Source organism: Monopterus albus, unplaced genomic scaffold (genome assembly GCF_001952655.1).
Source record: "Monopterus albus unplaced genomic scaffold, M_albus_1.0 scaffold113.1, whole genome shotgun sequence".
NCBI classification, from domain to species: Eukaryota; Metazoa; Chordata; class Actinopteri; order Synbranchiformes; family Synbranchidae; genus Monopterus; species Monopterus albus.
Window position 1 is genome coordinate 2,088,306 of NW_018127993.1, and position 16,596 is coordinate 2,104,901.

The 16,596-nt window shown below is 42.8% G+C and overlaps 1 protein-coding gene across 1 annotated transcript; it reads right to left on the reverse strand.

Annotated features, from left to right (window-relative positions):
* Window positions 1-6,734: 6,734 nt before the first annotated feature.
* Window positions 6,735-16,332, reverse strand: LOC109966551 (coiled-coil domain-containing protein 149-like). The gene is made up of 12 exons (XM_020611460.1): window positions 16,175-16,332; window positions 15,860-15,961; window positions 15,366-15,467; window positions 15,107-15,223; window positions 14,552-14,724; window positions 13,975-14,047; window positions 13,717-13,801; window positions 12,953-13,097; window positions 12,660-12,736; window positions 11,859-11,891; window positions 9,030-9,134; window positions 6,735-7,882 (listed from the first exon to the last, which is right to left on the reverse strand). Exons 1-12 carry the CDS (start codon window positions 16,328-16,330, stop codon window positions 7,332-7,334), a joined length of 1,719 nt encoding a protein of 572 aa, XP_020467116.1. The 5' UTR covers window positions 16,331-16,332; the 3' UTR covers window positions 6,735-7,331.
* Between the last annotated feature and the right edge of the window lie 264 nt (window positions 16,333-16,596).

The window sequence follows — 16,596 nt, forward strand, 5'->3', positions numbered from 1 at the left end:
AGCTGCGAGCTGTACCACGGGGCCTCCTCTGTTTCACTACCTTCTTTTTCAGAGGGGCAACAGTATCAAATATATTACGCAGGAAGGCTGCAGTACTATCAACAAGATTATCGACTTGTGTGGGACTAAAGTTAAGGCGGCCTCCTTCCCCTGTGTTGGCAAACGGCACTGAAGTAGATAAAGATTGAATTATTTCCTTAAACTTGGTAACAGCATTGCCAGATAGACATCTGCTGTAGTGGAATTGTTTCCCACATAGAGTATAATCCATTAATGGAAATTCAAAAGTTATTAGAAAATGGTCAGACAGAAGAGGGTTATGGGGAAAAACTATTAAGTGTTCAGTTTTGATGCCATATGTCAGAACAAGATCAAGAGTGTGATTAAAACAGTGAGTGGGTTTATTTACAGTTTGAGAGAAGCCAGTTAGAGAGTGACAGTTACTGTGACTAGAGAAGTTAAAGGGTTATAGAGAAGTTAACATTACAACAAAGTCATGATGCTTTAATATTCAAGGATGATTTCAAATACTAGGGATTTTCCACCTTTCTGTCTGTGTCTCTTTCACAGACTATTAAATAGCAGTCCATTTGTGTGTGAAATGGCGCTGGCCAACAGCTGCAGAGCACTCAGTGGACAACATCGGCAATACTGGGGACTAATTATTTCAAGTATTACATGTAATTAAACTGCAAGCCCACACCTTCAAAGATCTTAAAAATGATCTTTCATTTTACATAATAAAAGAGGATGGATGGGTTATCAGGCACTAGCCCGGTGGTCCAGACCCTCTGTTTGAAGTGCCTGTTAACACAGACATGCACAGCATACTGAGGCTACTGAGTTCTGTTTCACCTGCAGAATGTCACTGAAACAGACACAAAATGACCATAAAGAGACGCACAACAACCACAAAATGACTACATAATGACATTTTATGTTTACTTCTTTCAGTCTAGGTATCTTGCTCGTATGCTGAAGGGGTAAGATTCTTTTTTCATGTCTGTGTCAAGGGGCACATTGTCTCACAGGAGTGTCATTCAACAACACAATAAAAATAACATTAGCTGAATATCAGTATAAGCTTGAGGATCAATTTATGAAAAGCGTTGCAGTACAAAACCTGGACTAAAGTCATTTAACAACAGTTTTGGATTAAGAAATACCTCAGGGAAATTATATTTTAATTAATTATTCTGTGGTATTGAAGATTTGTAGTTTTTGAGGTAATATAAGTAAAATACCTTTTGCTTGTCAGGTCATGTATTGCAACATCTATTTGTATGCATACACACTTTAGGTGCCATTTGAGGGTTTGCTTAATGTGCTAATATTGCATTAACAAGCTGTTTTAACATGTCTCTTGGCTGCCAATGAAATGTTGTAAGGGTGAGGCATTTTATAAAATTGGACAACAGAGAATTGGGCATGCTGAGGCTGTTTGGAGTTTCAGGAAAATATGCTAGTGCTTTGCAAAACTTTGTATTTTCAGTCATAGTGCATTTAATTGCAAAAATCACTTATTTTGACAAGTACAGCCTGGGGAACTGATCTGGGTTTTAATATCCGAAGGTAAGCACAAGTTCTACCTGAAATGTACAAATATGTGCTCTGTGACTGGTTTCTCATCTTGAAATCACACGGTGGAGTCAACAAGCACTGTTGCATCATGTGAAAGGAAATGATGTATGACACCCTTGAACTTTGATGAAATACCAGAGTGGCTTACTTTCCTGAAGGATTTCTTTCATTAATACCTTGTGCTTTGCAACAGCTTGGCAAAATTACATAATGAAGGGATTGCTTTAACTCTAACTGTACATCCTCTCAAGTTAAAATCTGAATGTTAAGAATATTTCTGGAATTGCCAAAATACTGTGAAATCTGATTCAGAATAGAGGACTACCTCATTATCCCATCACAGAGAACAAGCTCAGCCCAACCCATATTCCCCTGCTGGGTGGGGGACAGTCGCCATCACTGATATCACATCACCAGGTCCTGTCAACTCTTATCACACTGGCCCACCATCCCACCATCATCTATCTTAATAGAGATCAAACTGTATGCTGGTCTACACTCTGACCCCCGGCGTGGCCTTTCTGCTTATCGACTGTTTGCAAACTCCTGGCCCTCCAACATCCTGTGACTTTGCTTGCCTTGCTTCCCTAGCAAGGCCTTGGTGGCCATATTATTGTTGTTGCAGTCACCTTCAACTTTGCCTCCAGGAAATGTGGAAAGTACTGAGGCAGGTCACAGGTGATAGACCTTAGGTGGCAGCAGGGTGATTTACCCCCCTTGTCCAGTCTTTATGCTAAGCTAAACTATGAGCTTCATATTAAGCACACAGGCATGAGAGTGGCACTGATCTTCTCCTCTGATTCTCACTAAGCTAATAATTGCAACTCCCACAATGACAATTTAATTTAAAGCTGTTTAAATAAGACATAAAAATCAATCAACAATCAAAACCTTGTAAGGAATGTAAAGTCCATGTGGGAGGACAATATATGACTATAGGCTATATGGCCTATACTGCAGTAGAGGTTTAAGCTGACACAGTTAACCTGTCTGCAGCTGACAATACCATATTGATATTTGACAGCTAAAGTGATAAGGAAATGCACACATTAAATACAGAGATACCAAGTCTATATTAAAGTACAAACCAAGCAAATGATGCAGTTATGCATATCATATCTATGATACATTAGAATTATTAACTCCACATGAAACAAGCAGGAAAAAGATGACTGACATATTTTCCCTGTTTTTTCTTTCCTCTATTATCTCAGATAATAGCAGCCTTGTCAGCGATGGAGCAGAAAGTTACACTCCTCAAATCGCAGCACCCGGAGAGCAAACTCAAGTGTCTCAGCAGCACCACGTGATAAAGCTCAGGTAAGCGTAAAAAAACAAGGTGAGCGAATGAAGCATGGGTCACAAGGGCACTGACCATCACTGGAAGGGGCACCTGGTTGGTATAGTAATTAACCCTGCTGAGTGGTTGGCCTGGAAACTACTGGCTCCTCGCACCTGTTCACCCCCATCCCTCAAACCTTTGGAGGACTCAGAGATGATGGGGTGTCATACACTCAGCAGCCCCCTGCCTCCCTGGTCACACTTATTAGAGCCGGCGAGCATTACTGTGACCTGGCTAGGCTCTCCTGCTACCCAGGCTCCAGGGTGGGATAAGCACCAGGCTAGGGACCAGAACAAAGCAAGCTGATAGTGATGAGATTAGCACTATATATGATATGGTACAACCCCTCTCAGCATCTACAACACAAAAGGGGAGCAGCTGAGTACAAAGGTATAATAATCACCGAACAGACATGCACACACATACAAATGATTCCTCCTTTGATCTCTCTTTCAAGCACAAATACAGAGAGGCAAACACACACCTGGGCGATCCAAGCAGCACGGGGCCAACTCGAGCACTTTTTCACTTATCCTCTCATGGGGAGATGTCGCCGTCACAGGTAAGGGGCTTAGATTAGTTTTTGGCATGGACTAGTTGCTGAGGAGGAAGCCTGAATCCTTGAGCCAGATACTGGCTGATCAGAGTCACACAGAGGGGCAACATCTCTGATGAATCTTCAGCAGGTAGAAGCACATACAGTATATCTACAGTATGTTGGATGTTTTTGTGGTTATACAAGATGAAGTAATAATAATAATAATAGTAAAGTTTAGCTATATAACACATTTAAAGCAGTAAAGCTGTGCCAAGGTGCTAATAAAGTTAATCAGTGCATTATGACTACAGCACTGTATATAATAAGTGGACAGTTTGGAGTTGAAAGCTCTCTGGTGCACAAACTAATAGCGACACTGTTTCTAAAAGACCTCAAATATGCTCTGCATTTCTGTACTGCAGTTCCTTTTTATTCTTATATATAAACCAACACTGACATACTGTATCATAAGCAAATACCTGCTGATATACAGTATTAGCTCTTGTTTCGAGTCATCCTTGAATTATTCACGGCCACAGCTACTTTTTCAAACCTGCTGAAATATTTCACCAGAATGTTCTTTAAATTTTTATGAAAACCAAGTTGCAATTGAATGTGACACAGTGAAAAAGCCTTGAAGGGAATGATTAAAGTGAAGGCTAATGGTTTAGGAACCCAAGGCAGGACAGATAAAAAGAATACTGTCAACTTCAATCCATGTCAGACGTCAGACGTCTCCATAAGAGCAGCCACTGTGGCTCGCTTCTTCCACAGTCACGTCTTCCCTCAGTCAGACAATGCATTTCAACTTTTTTTTAAGATATGCAAAGCACACTAATTCCTTTAAGGCATTCATATGCATGCAAAGAAAATCAAAAATTGGTCATCGTGTTTATGAGCAACCCAATGGCAAGCTGCTATCATCTTGCAATTTCATTAGTTCAGATTCCATCTGGTTTATGAACTTAAAACTCAGTGGGAAAAAAAGGCCTGCTGCAGCGTGCCAAATCAGCTGCCTGGCACAGGGCCGATACTGGGTACACACCACGGCTCCCTAGCTTGAATTCTTTCCCTCTCTTCTTCTCTATTTTGTGTGAGATTAAAAATAGCAAGTGGCCTTCTGCAGAATAAGCAGTTCATGGATTCTGGCTTTGACGCTGCGTTTGCCTGGAGAGGCCAGCTGTCACCTGCATGCAGGAAGAATAGGCTTCATCACTGATTCTTAATACACAGTGGGCTCTGGAGTTTGGCTGCAAGACAGAATGAGTGTGTCTGTGCATCCATTTTACAGTGCTAGAAAACTTTGGCGTCTCTTTCTTTAACTTATACAGTCATATTCATGTTTTGGCGTATCTACCAAAACATCTTCGGACATGAATGCAAAACAACGGAAAATAATACAAGCATGTACATGGGAAATGTATCTTTCCAAAGCTCAATGTCAATTCAGCTTAAAATAATAGCATTTGAATGTTTCTGCAATGCCAGAACAATTCTCTCCCAAGGCTGGAGGGGATGAGAATCACGTTAATCGACTCTAATCTGTAAAACAATCAGAGATTGAAGCTGGTGCATTTAAATGACTGAGAGACCAACCTTGCGAGCACTTAGACGTTAGTCAGAGTGATTTTCTGCGGATATAGGTTCATTTTCTGGTTGAGAACATTACCATCAAACAAAGCTCAGTGTGTGAAATCTCAAATACATATTACACCAAGTTCACAAAGTCAACCTCTGTGTCAGTTGAACTTTTGATCAGGTTTGCTGCTTGTGTGGTTTCTAGCTTAAGGAAGGAGCCGATAAAAATAAACTTTCAAAGTCACTAGACCAGTGGCCCCCAACCTTATTTTGTCAGATGTACATCTAGTGCCATCATGACCATGATGCATATTTGTATTTCTACCACTTCAACTGCCAGAAGCTGGATATGTTTACCACTGATTCATAACTTTAGCTGTTTATTTCAACAGTTCATCTACTAGCTTTAGATGTTAGATTTTACATTTAGCATTCCAATTATGTACTATTAATTTTTGGCTTTCATTTGAGCTATTTTAATCAGTTAAAATAGTACTTTTTAGCAACAAATTTTAGCCATCTCAGCTACTTTTGGTTTACCTCAAACATTTCTATCCAGACTTCAGCTGGTTCAGAACGCTGCAGCTCGTCTTCTCACAAACGTTAACATATTTCCCCGGTTCTGGCTTCACCTCACTGCTTTCCTGTCCAACAAAGGATTGATTTTAAACTACTGTTTGTTTTTAAAAGCTCTGCATGGACTTGTACTACTTCGTATCCTCGCTCATTATGGTCATCAAATCAGTTGCTCCTAAAGGTACGGAGATCAAATTTTAAAAAGATGGGGTGATTGGCTGTAGCGGCTGCTAGACCATGGAACATCCTCCCGTATTCCATTTGATCTGCACCAAACCAGGCCACCTTTTGCTCATTACTAAACATCTATTTAATGTCTAAGGCTTTCGACACCGGTGCTGAATAAGGTTCTTAGGTTTCTAGCTTTATGTGTATTGGTTTCTTTTTGTTGCATTTATTTTCCTTTTCAATTCTGTAAAGTACTTTGTAACATTTGTTTAGATAGGTACTATATAAATAAAGATTGCTTCCTTGCTTGCTAGGCACAGATAATTTTTGTGACATATAAGTTGCTTATCTTCCATGACAGCTGACAGTACAAGAACTCTTGCTGGGAAGAAAAATAACAACCAATAACAGTGCAGGTTTTTGCATTTATATGCATAAATATCAGTAAATGTTTCCACAGTTAAGGCACATGTAGTCTCAAATATCACCTCCTGCAACCCCACATCAGACAAAGTTGGGATGGTATGTAAAATTAAAACTGAAAATAGTGACAGCATGGCTGTGGAGGAAAAGGGTGCGAGTGAGGGACTGGCCTGCCTGCAGTCCCCACCTGTCCTCAGTAGAGAACGTGTGGTGCATTTTGAAACACAGATTGCGTCGACAAACACCCAGGACTGTTGTGCACTTTAAGACTTGTCTGCAGGAGGAATGGGACACAATGACACCTGACACATTTAATCACTAGGTGTCCTCAGTCTTTAAACATCTGTTAAGTGTTGTGAAAAGGAACAACAACATCACAACGTGGTACATGCTTTTTTGGAATGTGATGCAGGCATCAGAAATGAAATGAGTGTTTCATTTTATTCTTTGTTCAAAATAATGAGGTATCACTGCTGTATTGTTTTCAATGTAATACACGACACAGATGATTTACATATTACTATTTTCAGTTTTAATTTTACATACTGTTCCAACTTTGTCTGATTTGAGGTTGTAAATAAGAGAAAACAGATTCACCCATACATATAAACAGAAATCAATCTCTATTATTAATGTTATTCATTTACATAAATGTACAACCTGCTCATTGCAAGTTATGGATAGCAAATGTGAAAATGTGGACCCTTGTGAGAGTACCAATGAAATGCAGCACTCACTTCAGTGGCATCCCTTAGGAAGAGGAAGAAGAAAGCAAACAACTTGGATTAATTTATGGCAGGGGAAAGAAGAAGGGAATATAGGGCACGGGGGTTGGCGCTGCCATATTTCTTATTTTGCTTGCTAAATTCTTCCTGTAAGGCATGAAGTTTGCAACAAGATTGTTCCTGCACAGCAGCAAGCCTGTCTACCTACCAAGTGTACTTCTGTCCGTGGAGCCTGCAAAGTGTTTTATCTGTTGTATTGACTAAAACAGAGCTGTCAGGGGCAAAGGGAAGCAGTGAGCACTGCTTATGTTGCGAGAAAGCAGCCCAGGAGTGGTAAATGCAGTCATCAACGAGAACAACAAGGATTTAAATAAGCTTCAAGGCTTTCAGGGATGTCAGATCATGCCAAGTTGTCACTATGGCAGGTGTCACTCTGCTGAGATGCACAGTGAACATCCCACTCCCCTGCCCCCGACACATCTGTGGCCTGCTTCTCTGGAACTGATACAGAAGCTTCTACATGTTCAGGTACGCCATCAAAGCCATCATCCTGGGACTCACAGGGCTGATGACCCATGTCTGATTGATCGACAAAGGGCTGTTTAACTGAAAGCCATGGAAGGTCTGATGCAGCGGGCGGCACATCCAGCGCCAAGGCCGCCTCTTCTCCTTCCTCCACTGTGCAACCCAGTTCTTCATCTTCAGCTCCTTCCACCTCATGCCCAGCCTCTTCCACTGGACTCCGCCCCTCCTCCAGCTGGAAGGCAGCTCGATCTTCCGTCAGGGTCACTATGTCCCTTCCTCTCCTGTCAATCCCATTCGTCTCCACCCCCACTAGAGGGTCCAGGTTGTTGAGCAGTGCAGGTGTGTCTCCCACACTGAGGCCATCTGTGCCAAGGTCGCTGCCAGTGGTGTGGCACTCCCATGGTGATTCATGTGAACCTCTGTCGTCTGACACAAATGGGACACGGAAGATGAGACAACTGGTCACTTTAATTGCTCACTTGATCTGAAGCCATCAGAGAAGAAGTACCAACAGCATTCTTTGTCTCTACAAGGTTCTTTTGAAATACTTCTGATTTTGTTGGCCGTCAACAATAGCACGATTAATGAGCAAAAACAAATATTTGTTTTGGAATTTCCATTGGCTAGCTAGAACTACAATGATTCCTAGTACTACAGCTATGAGCACTACTCTTTAGGGCAGCAGTTAATGATTATTGTCATTATGGGGTCATCTGTCAATAATATTTCTATTGTTAGTGCTTTTCTTCTACTGAAAGTGATGACTTTGGTGATGTCACAGTGCTCTGCTACTTAAACAAGGAGTTTAGAAGAAAAAGCCCTTGGTCTGTTGATTCTCAGGACAACGAGCTGCGCCCTTCCATTTATCATTTAGGGTGTCTTTTAAACCCCAGTGTTATTGAATTAAAAATAAAAAGTGATGCAATGGACACACACACACACACACACACACACACACACACAACAAAAACTTTCCTCTTTTGAACTTGGAGCACTGTGTCAATATCGAAAGTTCTTTCAATTACTTATTCGACTGAAGTGCTTCCATGGCAACAAGCTAAATATAGCAGCAGTGCCCCAGACAAGGGGACGCAAGACAAGTGTGACGCCCCACATCTCGGCAATAGCAACAGCTTAGTTCTACTTCTTTCTGCCAAAACATGCTCTCACTTTGGGGATTACTGACCCATATTTGTGGATGTGCAGGCAAAAAGGTTAAAGACTGCACATAGACTCTCGGCCACCTTTTCTTTCACACACACACGCGCAAAAAATACGCAGGAAGAAAGCAACATTACTTGAACTGGCATCCATATTTATGGTCCCCCATCCCCTTTCAAAGAGAACACAGCAGAAGTCTCTGAATGTCAGCAGGCAAGAATTTGCTTCACATTTTCAAAATGCCATGGCATTTGGGCAGCTTGCACCAATGAGAAGCAGAGAGGAGTGAAGTGGGAAGGGAAGGGACTTGGGTTAAGCATGGACGCTAGCAAGCGGTGTTTAGCACGCAGTGGCTAATTACAGTGTTTATACCATTAACTGTGTGTGCTGGAGGAGCCAGGTACACACTCACCTCGGGAGGCCTGCACTCTAGGCTGGATGTTTGGTTGAAATGTGGCAGGGGTTGGATGAAGTTCTGGTTGAAGGTTCTCATTCAGTGTGATGCTGTCTTGAGTCCCTGTAAGACCACCACCAGGGAAAAACCACTCGCTGTTACTTTCATATCCAAATGACAACAGAAAGTGGTAGGAAAAGTTTCCCAAGGTTTGGATGTGTGTTAGGATTGGATGGAGCACACCCAGCACATGAGTGGAGCTATACTGTGTGCTTTCACACAGTATACAAAAATACATGCACGTATGCATCACAGTGCTTACAGGAAGTATCTTCAGTTCGCTGTCATCTGTCTTCATTAGTAATGGCTGTATGCTTCTTAGGCTGACACCATATGCTACTCATAGGAGACCATGCACTATAAACTAGACATCACAAATACACACACTATAAAACTATATGCACTGAGATGCACAGAAATACACCGAAGCCTGTATGTGTGCACATCAGCCTCTGCCTCAGAGAAACCCTGTGGAGAGGCAGAACCCGGCCTGTTTCTCTGACCATTCGAGTGTGAGGCACAAAAACAAACAGAAGAATGAGAAAATGGATGAGTGGGCGACACAGTGCATGAGAATAATAAATGGCGAACAGAGACCAGATTGATATGAATGCAGTCCAACTTGACGCTTACACTGACATGTGAACAGTGAGTGAGAGGGTGGGGCGGGGGCTTTTTGGATCCTGAGGCTTTCCACATGCCAACGGAGGTGTCAAGAGAAGCAACAAAGTTGTTGTCATCTAAAAAAGTTCCTTTACTTCCGTTCCTGAGACAGCGCTTTCAGTCATTATGTATCAATCCTTGCTGGTGTTTTAGCGGCATGGCTCTAGGGATTGACCGACTCCACAATGAAATATCTCCACAGTGATATGATGGATTGCCATGCAACTCTGTACAGACATGACTTTGGTGTTCCCTTGACTTCTCCTCTAGCACCATCGTCACGTTAACATTTGTGGTTTTGAATGAAATGTCTCGACGTCTATTAAATGGACTGCCATGAAATTTGGTACACACATTCATGTCCCCTCAGGGAAGAAATGTAATAACCTTGGTGGTTCCCAAAATTTCACTATGTCCAATACTTTGGTTTATGGCCTAATACCTGCAGAAGTAGTGACATTCCCATTTAATTTTCTGAAATATAGATAAATCGATTAGATGGGAATAGTTGTTTTAATTTTCAACTTTGTGCCCAACTTCAATCAAAGTGTCAGCAGTTCTCTAGGAGCAAACATCTCCATTAAACTCAAGTAGCTGGCCTATAGCTTTAAGACCTTGCCATCGCATCCAAGCAGAGTCTACATTTTGAGAGAGGGGCTTTAGAGGAGTTCTGCAGACTGCCTTTGAAAGTCAATAATAAGGTGGTGTTGGTTATCAGGAATGCAGAGCACGGCCCAGCCCGAACACAGTAGTGCATCTCACAGGATGTGGCAGGAAGCACCTGCAACTTGCTTTCAACCCTAAAATGCAGTTGCCTGTCCGGCCTTCTAAACATCTGTCTCACACATACAACAAACAGTACATGAATATGCACCCGTCCAGCAAAGAGAGCAGGGCTGATACCTTAACATACCAAATCACAAACTCCAGATCACAAATGAGGACACAAAAAGATGAGGAGAGTCACACAATCAAATCCTACACTGGGATGTAGTACCGTCTAGCCCTAGGGTGACAGGAAATGCCTTCCTTTTAACTGGAAACAGTGTCAGTGGACCACAACAGAGCTATACGGGTGCATCCTCTATCCACCTCTGTCTTTTCACTAGCTGCTGTGCTGACAGGCTTTCACTTGCCATGTTACATTTCAGCTTGCACTCATCCAGCGTGGGGGTGGGCTGGACCGGGGGATCCATCAATCACAGCTTTATCTGAGTAACTGCATCGATGTCATTGTTTTTGGCTCTCTCTCATCCAGAGAAAACAGTCACCTCTAGTGTTTTCCAGGCCTCAGGTAGGCAGCCAAGGCTCTCCATACTATCCCATTTGCCTTTAATATCCATCAGCCCAACTTCATATCACGTCAAGGCCGCAGACACATCTCTCTCTCTCTCTATATATATCTCTGTCTCCCTAACTGTGGTGGACAGCGTGGTCGTCAGGCACTCTGGGCCTTCGCCTACAAATTCCCTAATAACGGCACATTCCGCTAAATGTGTTTGTAATGTGGGCAATCATTTTCAGTAATGGATGCTTGTCAGTTTTATGGCGGTGTGAATGACGGTCTCATGACAGGGCACCTCCATCCAGCCGCAGCCCCTCCACCTCTCAGTCAGGTTCTCACACAGCACAACATCTCCCTCCAGTGGGGATAAGGGGGAACTGCTTTTGAGGAGTCTTGTCTCCTGGTTCAAGCTGCAAAAGGAGTGGGGGGCACAGTTGGAAGCCTTGCCTCTTTATAAACATATATCTGTCTATAATATGACAGTTTTCATGAAAACGATTGAATCAAATTCCTTCCAGCTAAATGTGAATACATTTTAAAATGGACTCAGAAAACAGCGGTGTGCTCTCCCTCCCATAAAACACTTCAAAAACAGTCTCCCCCCCTCGAGTGTAAGATTTAAGACGGAGCCACTGGACCAAAAGGATGAGTGTGTGATATTCAGGCAGCCTATTCTGTCAGCAGTATCATGAACAGACACGAGCGGGCGGTCAGTGAAGTCGACGTGTTGTAAATGATGGGCATGAGGTGACACGCTTTCTGGGTGTCTGCCCAGATTTGTCCTGGCATGACACAGTGAAGGGCATGGATGGGCTAAGTGGGGCAGAAGGAATACATACTCCCAATTCCCACAGATATGCGGTAGGTCAAGCCTGAGACGCAGCCAGAGAGGAGAGAAAGGCACTGTTATCAACCTTAAAAACTCATTTCTGTATTTAAATTAAGAAAAAGGTCAATACGTTTTAACTGGTTGACTAACTAGAACAAGTACACAAAAGATGCTTGGTTTATTTTTCTATACTCATAAAGACAAATAAGACATTTTCATCTCAAATGCGGCAAATTATTAATATACAGAGACAAACAGTGGCAAGGTTTATCTTACATTTACAGCATTTTTTAAACATTTACGTGTATGGAAAATACACATGGTTATGTTTGCCAACGGTGTGGTAAGTGTACTGTGTTACGTATGAATCAGGTCAAAATCTGCAGGAGGTTTTATGGCATCACTGGAGTGCAGAACAGAGTTTCTATTCATATATACTGTATTATGATTTTTATAGCAGCAGCTGTAATTTCAACCCACTTTGCTCCATTTGCTTTCTTAAATATCTTTTTTTTTTCTAGCTGGTTCACTCAGAAATAAATGCATCTAAATGTAAAGTGACTGAAAAAGGTGATTTTAAAGACAAATTAGTGCATTTGTATTCATGATAAATTACTGTGCCACTTGAAATAAGATTCATTAAGAGAATACTGTATACTGGAATGAATGGTGAGTAGTTTAATAACTGGTTTGAGTTGGATGTTAGGTTGGGATACAAAGGGATCATTTCAGGACTTCAGTAAGAAAACAGCAGTGTAGTACACATGATTTCCTTTGTGTCTTTGTGGGAGCTTTAACACCTGAAACCCACCTGGAAGGCTCCACAGTCCTGAAACCTCCAAGGTCTTCAGCTTCTTTTCCAGATCCGCAACACGGTTTCCCAGGATCCTGCAGACCAAGCAAGAAGGGTCAGGTTTCTTCAGACTGACAAACAGTGTGTGTGTCACAGCTCAGTGTTTGCCTTAGAGGTGGAGCAGGATTCTTCGAGCAGGTAGGCAAACATAAGTGTGACAGGTGGCTGAAGTTAAAAAGCTGACCCTTAGAAAACAGTGTTTTCTGCCTTCAGCAGAGGAGCACAGCACTCCTCCTCTGACATCACTGTACCTGTTGGTGTGCCTCTGGTGCTGGATGACCAGATTCTTCTCATGGATGGTCTCCAGCAGAGCCGTGGCCAGGGACTTGAGGTCAGAGATCGACTGAGGCGTGGCTGGCAAGCTGCAGCCTTGCTCCTCCAGGAGCATCTCCTGGACTAAAACAGACAGAGGGAGGAGAATGTGGAGAAGATACAGTAAGAGGCTGAGTGGTAGAAAGAAAACTGAACAACAAAGAGGAGGGGAAAAGCTACTTCTATCTCATAAACTGAGGATATGTGGGATACTAATCTACAGAGAAATGCATGTAGAAAACTTTCACAAAACAAGCCAACAGAGAGATCAGGGTGACGTAACGAGAGATGGGGAAAACAGCATGACAAGAGCAAGCCAGAGGTGGAGTTAGAAACAGCTGCCGACTAGGTGACACACTCTCAACTTTAACTCCACAGCCCACTGTGCTGCTTCTGCCAGCCACTGTCAGTCATCATAGCAGGCTCATTTCCCTGCCAGTGGTGCTCTCCACCATTCTGAATATAATTAGTAACCCAGCTGGTGTCCAGGCGGTGGCTTGAAGGTTCAGCAAATAAAAAGTCAGTAAATCATGCATTAAGATGCAGCTAGAAACACAAGTGCTTTATGAAACCGATTTGTCAGCCTGAGTCCCAGAGTTTATCTGACCAAACACCAACTGACGTAGTCCGAAGCCAAAGTGACGGATGCAGACATTTATCTATGTCTGAGCTCACATGGAATCCAAAGTGTTTGTGTTCCCACCTTGTTTGGCAGAGAGGACTCCAGTGAGGGGACTGCTGTTTGATTTCCCATAGGTGCCCGAGTTTTTCCTCCTCTCCAGAGCCGTCTGTGAAGAGGGAAAAACAAAGCTCACCCCGCCATGCTGGATCAGCATTTCAAATAGAACTCGGCTCATTTACATACACATACAAATTTTACTAAACCACTTGATTTTTGTCAAGATTCATAAGCCAAAAGAGAAAAATCTGCTTTACGTTTGAACAGACGTTCCATCTGTACCTTGTACTTCATGATGTTTGATTTGAGCAGGTTGACCTCCTCTTGTAGTTGGCTGAAACGCTCGTGCAAATACCTGCAGTGACAGTGATTAAAATCACATCTAACAAGAGTGATGAGGTGCAAGGCGCATGCAAAACCACTGTTCGCTCAAGTTCAGACAATCATTCATATCTGAATCGGAAACTTGGAAAAACTGCAGAATTAAATTCAGATGAGCAACAGTAACAAAATATTTAGATTTAATACATGACAACCCCTGGGATCATTTTAACTAGTAGTTAATCAATGTTCTGAGGGAGAATAACATCACAGCTCAGTGATGTAGTGAATGAAAACAAAGCAGGGCTGCACAAAAACACATTTACCCCAGGAAAGAGAGAAAAAGAGAGAGACATGGCTACATAGAGAGAGACTACTGGATATAAGGCTACTTTCTGGGAACCTGCAGCTTGGTCGAACACTTGGTTCCTCTAGAAGCTGGTCTAGAGAGCTGGACAACTAGAAGCGGATCAGGCTTGAAATAATGGGATTAATAATGGTTCTGTCTTCTAGCTATCACCCTCTGTGTCCCACTCACCTGTTCTCCATGCACAGCGCGTCCACATCGATGATGCGCGCCTCATGGTTCCCCAGGATGTGGTTGAGCTCCACATTGAGTCGGTCTGCCTTCTCCCTGAACACGTTGCGTTCCGCCTTCACGTCCTGCAGCTCGTCTGTCAGAGCCTTCACGTTGTGCTCCATCTCCTCCATCTAAACAGCCAGGTAAGAAAAGTGAAAGATTTAAGTGACACACATTTTAAACCTTTGTTTGCTCCAAGTTTGCTGAGCATGCAGTCACTGTTTCAGCATTCAGCCAAGTAGGTGTTCCCCACTGTGAAACCTCATCTACTGTTTAGAGCAGAGACGGTACTGATACTAGTAGCAACCAGGGACATGTTATTGCATGTTTAAAGCTGTTCACGATGAGAAAAGGCTGAAAACCAAAATGAACTTTAAGTGTTGGTGTTTTGGGAAACTGAAGTTGACCTTTGTCGTCACGGTACCTGCACCTGACACGTGTGAAGGTGATGTGAAATCGTCTCACTTTGAGGTGGTGTTCTTGGTTTTGGATGAAAAACAGAAATGTATGAACCTGTAGCCCTGCTCTCTCTAGCTGGCGAACCAGATCCTCACGTTCATGGGCAGGAAAGTGGCGCGCCCCCACCTCCTCATCCCCCAGCCTCTGTCGAGTAATGGTCATCCTCAGGAGCTGCAGAAGAAGCATCTTAAAGTCACTGCTTCTCTCTGATGTAATGAATCCTGATACATCCACTAGACTGAGTGAGGGGTAAAGTCACATGTGCACTAAATTATGTGTGTGCTGCTGCTGCTGTTGCTGGTGGTAGCCTCACCTTGTTATCCCCCTGGGCCTCCACAAGCCTCTGAGTCAGCTCCTTCACCTCCTCGGTGAGCTGTTTCACCCGCTCCCAATAACTGTTAACATACAGGAACAGCTGTGCAACAAGAATAGGTTGTGCATCATCAAAACCACACTGAACACATTTTCAGATTCAAAACACTGCAAGAATGAAGACTAAGGATCCGGGTGAGCTTGGAAATGGAGGTTTTCTGACTTGTATTACACCCAGAGCAGGTTCGCCTCTGAGTATTAATTCATAAATAATTATTGACACTGTGATTTTAAAGATTTCTTTATGTAAACAAATGAAATACACACTGTATGTGTACTGTATCTGAGACACTGAACATGCCAAGTCTTAACAAGACTCCTTCATATTAGAAGCCTGTCTGGTAGCAACTGTCATTGTCACAAAGTCCTTGAAAACACCACACTGTGTATTTGATGAGAAACAACACAACAAAGGCAGAAACAGTTTCATTTAACCACACCAAATGTACACTGTGACACAACGAAGACAATACGCCCATGACATCCACAGCCACTTGCCTGATTGCGTTTTTCTGGTGGCAACGAGGGGTCACCATCCTAAAATGTGAAAAAACTGACATTAATAAATGTTTTCATCATCAAATAAAAGATCATTTCTATATTGTGCATATTGATACAGACTGCCATGTATCTTGCTCAGTGCTTCATCAGAGATCACATGTACCAGGCCGATACTTGGTTGGTGCCTTTAGACATTAAGGTCCATGTTGATGAAAACTAAACATGACCGTAAAGGTTTGAAGCACTCACGATGAGCTCCCTGTACTTCTTCTTCAGGCCCTGGTGGCGCTCCCGCAGCTGGTTGGCCATCAGCTTGTACTGGTCTCTCTCCTGCTGGCAGGTGTCCAGCTCTTTGGACAGAATGAGCAGGGCCTCTTTCTTACTCTCCAGCTTGCGCTTGCACATCAGGAACTACCACAGACACAGCACACCAGGACAGATGCATTGTTGTTCATGCAGTTAACTGTGGGTCATCTAGCTGCATGCATTACTTCTAGGATCATGCAGACAGACTTGTATAGCATAAATCTTTATAACTTCCTTCAGAAACATGAGCTCTGATGACTTGACTGTACAAAAGACCTAACCCCCAGCTGCTCCCTACAGGTGGAAAAACACACAGCAGAGTGTGTAGATAAGAGTCAGCAGAATGAGCAGAGTAAACCTTGACA

Bases quoted from the DNA above. Each gene is read 5' to 3' on its own strand.
- LOC109966551 (XM_020611460.1), bottom strand. From the start codon at position 16,330: ATGTGCAAGCGCAAGCTGGAGAGTAAGAAAGAGGCCCTGCTCATTCTG. The intron at 15,468-15,859 runs GTTAAATGAAAC...CTTGTTGCACAG, and splicing joins CACAGTGTACATTTGGTGTG to CTGTTCCTGTATGTTAACAG. The intron at 14,725-15,106 runs GTTCATACATTT...CTGGCTGTTTAG, and splicing joins TAGAGAGAGCAGGGCTACAG to ATGGAGGAGATGGAGCACAA.